This window comes from Centropristis striata, chromosome 5, assembly GCF_030273125.1.
Source record: "Centropristis striata isolate RG_2023a ecotype Rhode Island chromosome 5, C.striata_1.0, whole genome shotgun sequence".
NCBI classification, from domain to species: Eukaryota; Metazoa; Chordata; class Actinopteri; order Perciformes; family Serranidae; genus Centropristis; species Centropristis striata.
Window position 1 is genome coordinate 39117616 of NC_081521.1, and position 7842 is coordinate 39125457.

Here is a 7842-nt window from a genome sequence, read left to right on the forward strand (position 1 = left end):
CATCAAATGGACCTTCATACCTCTGTAATGGCTCTATAGAAAGAACACCTTCAGTGGAAATAAGCTTTGTAATATAAAAAAGGACACGGTGTGTCTGTGTGTCAATATATGTGTGTTTTTGGTGTCAGTTGCCATGTTTGTCTTGTATCTCTTGTAATTTAAAGGGTTGCTACACCCAGATAATAAAAAAAGAAAGACATTTTCCCAGTATCTTATAAAAAATACTTATTATTCCTCTTACCTGTAGTTCTGTTTATTTGTTTATTTATTAAGGATCCACATTAGCTGGTACCTTAGCAACCAGCTAGTCTTCCTGGGGTCCACAGGAACAGCACAGAATATACAGAAAAAACATATTCTCAATTTATCAAACATCTACAGGTAATGTAAAGTCTAGTCTAGATTGTTTTGGTGTGAGTTGCCAAGCAGTAGATGTCCGCCTTGAATGATTGCGATTGTTTTGCAGACTTGTAACTTGACAGAAAATAAATTACTTTAGACCCGACTTTGAAGTTAAAGAGGAGACAGAATGACTGGAAAAACTTGTCCTGGTAAATATTAAATTACGGACAGGGGCCATTGTCAGTATTTCCCTCTTTAGAAGAGCTGTATTTTTTTAATATGAAGAATTAAGACATACATAAGCTTTTGAAACATTATTCGTTTTCTGTTTGATTGCACTTATTTAACTGAATATCAACAATTATAATACAAATTAAATCCCTTGTCATACGTTTTGAACAGGTTGGATACAATGTGCCAATAATAACAGTGTCAGATGGATACTAATAGCTTGACTTATCTCTTTATAAAGACTGCAGTATTCTGGAGAGTCAAAATGGACTTGACTTTGGGACTTCTTTGTAGAAAGAAAAAAGATCCTCACACCAATAATCTAAATCGATAATTAGCACGACAGGTAAGAGGAAAATATGTATTTTTGATTTTGGCCTGAACTGAACTTGGCCTGTTTTTCTATTGTAAATTGGATGAAATGATCCTTTAAAATAACCATACTAATGAATGTATTTATTTATTATGATTGAATACTCTTAATTAAGGTAAATCCTACTGTACACTGTGTTATCTGGATGTGACAGCAAGTCTAAAATAAAAACCATGTTAGCAATCAGTATCACTGTCGTTGTGTAATTTGAATACACACACACACACACACACACTTACACACACCCACGCACACACACAGTGTGCACAATAGCTATAACTGCCACAGTGCCGCCAGCATTTTGCATTGTGTGTGTTCTTTCTAACATGTATAAAAGGGAGTCAAAATGGCAAGCTCAGCCTTCTGCATTCATCACCCCTCTCCCTCCCCTCCTCCTCCTCCTCCTCCTCCTCCTCCTCCTCCTCCTCCTCCCCCAGCAACAGTGATGGCTCTCGACTGGTCAGCGCGATGCTCCGGTGCTGCTCAGTAACCCCCACACACACACACATCACCCCCCCACACACACACACCCTGCTGCCCTGCTGCACCTCTCACTTTACCCCAGCTCCACACACACACACACACACACACACATGCACACACAGAACGTTCAGGGCTGTATGTCCTTCTGCAACAAACACACACTCTCCCACATAATGCAAAGCTGTGCCCAGCACCTCCTAGAAGCCCCGGCCACAGAAGACACAATCCACTGCGATATGTTGAATCATTGTTGCTTCGCTGCTTGTGAATCTGTGTTTTTCCACACTGTTGTTAGCTTTTTCTTCACCTTGTGGTTGCCATTGGCCGTGGAGCGGTGCCAGTGACTCTGAGCTCTGAGACAATGTCAAGTTCACGTCTTAGTTCATAATCACAGGCCTCTGCACAGACTGCTGCCTCCTTTCTCCTCTTACAGATGACTCATTATGAAGAAACAGAAGCAACATAGTGATCAGAAACTTGTAGATTTAAAACATTGCTTAGTTAGCTGTTACCTCTGTGCTTTAGTTTAATGTGTATTTGTGTCTCCATCCATACGTAGCCCACATGCTGCTTACAGACAATGGTTTCACAGGGTCAGGCATTTCAGTGTATGGGTCAGTTCAGCGCTGTTAGCTTTGGGCACTTCCGTCCGGGGCCCCAACTGTATTATCTGCACGTGTGTACATGTGTGTGTGTGTGTGTGCATGTCTTTGTGCATGCATGTTTGTGTTTTCTGTCCTTGTCCATCAGCATTTGCGTCCCCTGATTATGACAGTTATGATATGTCAACAGATGACATATGCCCCCAAAGAAAACTTTCCCCTCTCTGCTCCAGCTGCTCTTCTTCTGTGGCTGTTCGACCTCCCTTATATAAGAATATAAGAAATTCCTGCTGTCTCTTTGTCCAGAATCTCTCTACCTCCCACTAAATGTCTCTAAAAGATTTCCACCCATTCTCGCTTTATCTGTTTCTCTTCCTAGATACACTGCCTCTCTTTTGGCCTCGTTCTGTTAAAGGGGGGCGACAGAGGGGTTAAGTTTGTTTGATTTCGGAAGTCCAGCACTGCCGCCCCCCGCCCTTGGCCCTACAGGGGGATTATTACGTCACCTGGGGCCCCTGGGGGGGTATTATAAAGCCCCTGTCTGGCCCTCTCCCCTCCGTCAGAGAGGCTAAAAGGTCCACCAGACACTCTGTCTATCCCCATCTCTACTTTAGAAACATCCCATTAGCATTGATGCCCACCTCCTCTTGACAGCTCATCCCACCTGAGATCACACTCCCACATTATCTCACACCTATGTCTTTGCGACAGGTTGACAGAGGTGGCAAGCGAATGCAGCTGAGTTGATTTTACCAAACCGATTCAAGGCTTGGTAAATATCCGTCGAGTGGATTCGCCTGTTGACGTTCTTCAATCCTGTTGTGTCTTTGAACTGACTCTCTGAGTATTTACGGTCAGCAGAGTTAGCTGACTGCAAAAGGGAGATCCTTCTTTTGTTATTTTTGGCTTTTGAAGAGGACGGAAAAGGTGCACATTCACCTTTTCTAGATTGTTTTTAAAGAATCTTCTTCATCTGGTGGAGAGCCTCAAGTGAACTGTCACCATGTGGGAGTTCCGGTCCATGAATTTTTGGCGGGCGGTCTTCGCAGAGTTCTTCGGGACCATGTTCTTTGTATTTTTCGGCATGGGTGCTGCCCTGCGCTGGACCACTGGGCCTCATCATGTCCTCCATGTGGCCCTGTGCTTTGGCCTGGCAGCCGCCACTCTCATCCAGTCCATCGGCCACATCAGCGGCGGCCACATTAACCCTGCCGTTACCTTTGCCTACCTTGTTGGCTCACAGATGTCTCTTTTCCGCGCCATTTTCTACATGGCTGCCCAGTGCCTGGGTGCTGTAGCTGGAGCTGCTGTGCTGTACGGCGTCACCCCTGGCAACATGAGGGGCAACATGGCCATGAACACGGTAAGGATCCAACATGGATGCTTTAGAAATTTAAGTTTTCAATTCAGGTTCAGTTCAGTAAAGCCATCTATTGAAAGCATTGTTTAAAATACAAAAAAATAGTCTCAATTGTTCTAAAATAAAACAGAAACCATATAAAGAATAGGATTTGTTCAATACAGACACATTTGATTTCTGAGGTTTTTTTTAATTTAGGCAAACATTTTTTCATCCACTTGTGTATCTGCAGCTGCAGCCGGGCATCAGTCTGGGTATGGGTACCACTGTGGAGGTCTTCCTCACCATGCAGCTTGTGGTGTGCATCTTTGCCGTGACTGATGAGAGGAGAAACGGACGCCTGGGATCTGCTGCCCTATCCATCGGCTTCTCCGTCACCATTGGACATCTCATGGGGGTGAGACACATGGAAACATAGATATATAATAACAAGTTAAATATTTTAAAACACAATGCAGTGACAAGTCTTGTGTGTCTTGTGTTATAGATGTACTACACCGGTGCTGGAATGAACCCTGCCAGGTCCTTCGCCCCTGCTGTGCTCTTCAGGAACTTCATCAACCACTGGGTAAGACCTGCAATCACACCAGTCTGAGCAGGAATTATAAATGAAACAACACTGTGTTAACTGGTGTTTGCTGCCTGCAGGTGTACTGGGTCGGGCCTATGATAGGAGGTGCAATGGGCGCCCTCCTGTACGATTTCATGCTGTTCCCACGCATGAGAGGTCTGTCCGAGCGTCTGGCCACACTGAAGGGCAGCCGGCCCCCAGAGAGCGAGACCCAGCAGGACACCCGTGGGGAGCCCATCGAGCTCAAGACGCAAGCCCTATAAACCAGCCCCTGCCCCCTTCTCCGACTGGGGCCGAGGGATGAGGGACAAGGCCCTGAGCTACGCCAACCCCACCTCCACTGCCCCTCCATGCCTTCACACAACATCGCACAAGACTAACCCCAAATACTCACATCTACACTAACACAAGTTTTTTTTCCACTGTAAAAACCGACACGCATAAACAGGTTCACAACCTTCAACCTCAACACACAACAAGACTCCTCTACCCCCTAGTCCTCACTCTGTATTCTGAACTGGACATTGTGTTTTTGATAAATGGTGACCAGAACCAGCAGCCGCCTTGTCTCCCCCCGAACAGCCTGCTTCCTCCTCTCAGCCAGGCCGTCATCTGCGCCTCAGAGGAGCGTGGAAACCCTGAAAATTGAGCGGGGAGGTTTAGGGAGGCAGGTGTTGGGAAGGGGGGGAGACCGAGGGCAGGATGAGGGTGAGGCGGGGATGTGGGTATGATATGAGAAGGGTAAGAGGGCATGGGGCAGGTGAGGGTGGAGTAAAGGGGTGGGGGTTGGGGTTTGGGTAGGGTAGAGAGGGCAACACTCTGGGTTTGTGGTCGTTTCAAGTTGGGTTAGACCAGTGAAGATGGGCATGCTTTTCATTATTCATCTGAATTTATCTCCATTTTAGTTTTTTTTTTTTTTTCATTTTGTTTTCTGCACTTCAGACACAAGACGTGGATGTATGATACCATTAGATTTTACCAGGGTTTCACTATTTTCAATCACTACATTTTATCTGTGGGTTTGTGTTTGTGTGTGTGTGGATACCTCTGCAGCATGTGTGTGTGCAAGTGTGTGTGTGAGAGTGAGCGTGTGCATGTGTGTGCGCCTGCCTGTGCGTATGAGCGCGTTTGCAAGTGAGTATATGTGTGTATGTGTGTGTGTGAGATCAAGATTGCAGATACAGTACTTTTTATTTCGTTTTATTTTCATTACCGCTCTCCTGTTTCGTACCATTAACTGTGTTCATTTTTTCATCAATTTTTAAGACATGATCATTTCTCCTCCCCACACTGTGGTATTTGCTATGATTTCATTTTTACATAAACCATCTGCTTTTTTGTTCTGTACCAGCGCAATCCAAAGGAAATGTTGTATCCCAGACTTTGATAGTAGGTCTGTTCACTGCAAATCGGCTGTGCAAGCTTTACATTGAGTCTCCTTTTATTATTTGATCCTTACTGGGAGCACAAGGCGTTTCAATAAACATTTCAATGATAATAAACATAAAAACTTGATACAAGGTTTGGGTCATTTTTTTTTGTTCCTTTAAATGTTGCATTTAGTGGCATTGGCCCAATACTCGTTCGGCATGGTAGAAAATAGGAGCTGCAGTACATTATTTTGGCCAGAAGGGGGCGAAAAGCGCTCATGTCAGACTCACACATTGAAATTTGAATTATTTGAGGGAACCTGAAAGATTTTTTTAGACAACAAAAAAAAAATCATGTAACAGGTGATAGTTCACATGGTGAAAGTGCTTTAAGAGACATAATGCTGTAACAGACTATGATTAATTTGAGTATAGGTAAGAGGATGCAGTTAAGGGAGGGGTTGTGTGGGTAAAAAAGGGTTCACCCATAGGCGGACGATTGCTCGTTTTTGATAAGAAACATTCATTTATCTTACACCGTCTTCTGTTCTTGTGCTTCACAGCTGATAAACTAGAATGTGACTCCACCTACAAAACAAATACAGTTGAAGAATAAGTGGTGATAGTCTACGTTTTGCTTACAGTCAATAAATCCCATGAAAACATCAAAACTACAATGAATTGATTCTGTGCAGCCAAAGCCTGATATATCTTAGCCACGCAGCTCCATTATTGCATAGAAACTATAGATAAAACACATCATGAGCTAAAGTGTTGCCCTGGATGACGTGTCCCCATTATGATGAACCGGAGCACTGTAGTTTCCCATATACAAGGTCAGGCTGCTGCAAATCACAAGAGTGAATGTGTATCAATCCGCCACTGAAAATAGTCCCAAACAAATACATGTTAGAGACAGAAAAATGCATGTTGGTCTTTTCATAGGATTTGTTGATAATTAGAAAATAGAATATCGCTGACCTTTACCTTTAAGCTTCATGGTAGCTGGGAAAGAAATATGCATTGAGTACAGACACAATAACGAAAAACAAGAATGTAAAGTAAATTACCTATAAAAACTGTCAGTCTATTGAAATATTCAACATTTAGAAAAGTATCACTTATTCGAAAAACTAAAGCTAATGAAAAAACAAGTGAAAATAAGAGGTCGAAATGGGTAAATAAAATGAATTTTAAAAAATGACTAGAAATAAGAGAAATATACTTGATAAGTATTTGCTTTTTGCTTTTTGTGTATGACTAAAATTGTGACTCTGGTGCAGCATCTGTCTTGCCGAGATTTTTAACCACACGCTAGAAAAATGTCACTTTTGCCAAAGATAAGTAAAAAAATTAATATAAGGTGTTTTTTGCTCTTTAATAAGTAAAATAAATCTGTCATTGGACCAAGTGAAAATGTGCTTGTTAAGATAACGTTAAATAAGAGGTTGAAATGGGTAAATAAAGTATTTTGACTACAAATTAGAGAAATATTCTTTGCAGTTCATGACTAAACTGTAACTCTCATGCAGCCACACACTGGAAAAATGCCACTTCAAAAATAAGTAAAAAAAACAATCGGTAACACTTTCTATGAAGACTACATCTATAGTGCATTATGAGCGCATTCATAGTGAATTATAATGCTCATTATAATCAATCATAATGCATTATGACTGCACTCATAAACACATAAAGCTTCATGATGCACTATATCAACAGTTATAAATATAGCTTATAATGACTTATAAATCCAAGTGTCTTATGAGTGCTCTTGACTGGTTATAAACTACAGGCTGACTGATGAGGCTTATAATACATTACAACTACTCATACCCCTCTATACACACACCTCAACAATCAATTGTTATAGGGACTCATAGGATGCCATAAGTATAAATAAATGATCAATGTATGCTTTAAGTAAAGTGAGGTTCATATAGACGCATCTATAATGCAGTATAGCTAATCATGATGTTTCATTGTTAGCGTTAAGTAAAGTGTAACACATTTTCATTAGCTATACTGCATTATAGATGCATCTATATGAACCTCACTTTACTTAAAGCATACATTGATCATTTATTTATACTTATGGCATCCTATGAGTCCTTATAACAATTGATTGTTGAGGTGTGTGTATAGAGGGGTATGAGTAGTTGTAATGTATTATAAGCCTCATCAGTCAGCCTGTAGTTTATAACCAGTCAAGAGCACTCATAAGACACTTGGATTTATAAGTCATTATAAGCTATATTTATAACTGTTGATATAGTGCATCATGAAGCTTTATGTGTTTATGAGTGCAGTCATAATGCATTATGATTGATTATAATGAGCATTATAATTCACTATGAATGCGCTCATAATGCACTATAGATGTAGTCTTCATAGAAAGTGTTACCCAACAATCAATATAAGTTTTTTTTGTCTGTAATAAGTACAAGCTATAATAAGATATTTTGATTATAAAAAATAGATATACTTGGCAAGATTTAGATTTTTGCAGT

The 7842-nt window shown here is 41.4% G+C and overlaps 1 protein-coding gene across 1 annotated transcript; it reads left to right on the forward strand.

The window, feature by feature from the left end:
- The first annotated feature begins 3034 nt into the window (after nt 1-3034).
- Nucleotides 3035-4225, forward strand: mipb (major intrinsic protein of lens fiber b). Its single transcript, XM_059333289.1, has 4 exons — nt 3035-3394; nt 3624-3788; nt 3879-3959; nt 4040-4225. The coding sequence occupies exons 1-4, from the start codon at nt 3035-3037 to the stop codon at nt 4223-4225; spliced, it is 792 nt and encodes a 263-aa protein (XP_059189272.1).
- The last annotated feature ends 3617 nt before the right edge of the window (nt 4226-7842 follow it).

What these genes read in the sequence shown, in the direction of transcription:
- mipb (XM_059333289.1), top strand. Translation starts at nt 3,035, where the DNA reads ATGTGGGAGTTCCGGTCCATGAATTTTTGGCGGGCGGTCTTCGCAGAG. An exon ending in CCATTGGACATCTCATGGGG is followed by an intron (nt 3,789 to 3,878) that starts GTGAGACACATG and finishes CTTGTGTTATAG; the next exon opens with ATGTACTACACCGGTGCTGG. An exon ending in GGAACTTCATCAACCACTGG is followed by an intron (nt 3,960 to 4,039) that starts GTAAGACCTGCA and finishes TGCTGCCTGCAG; the next exon opens with GTGTACTGGGTCGGGCCTAT.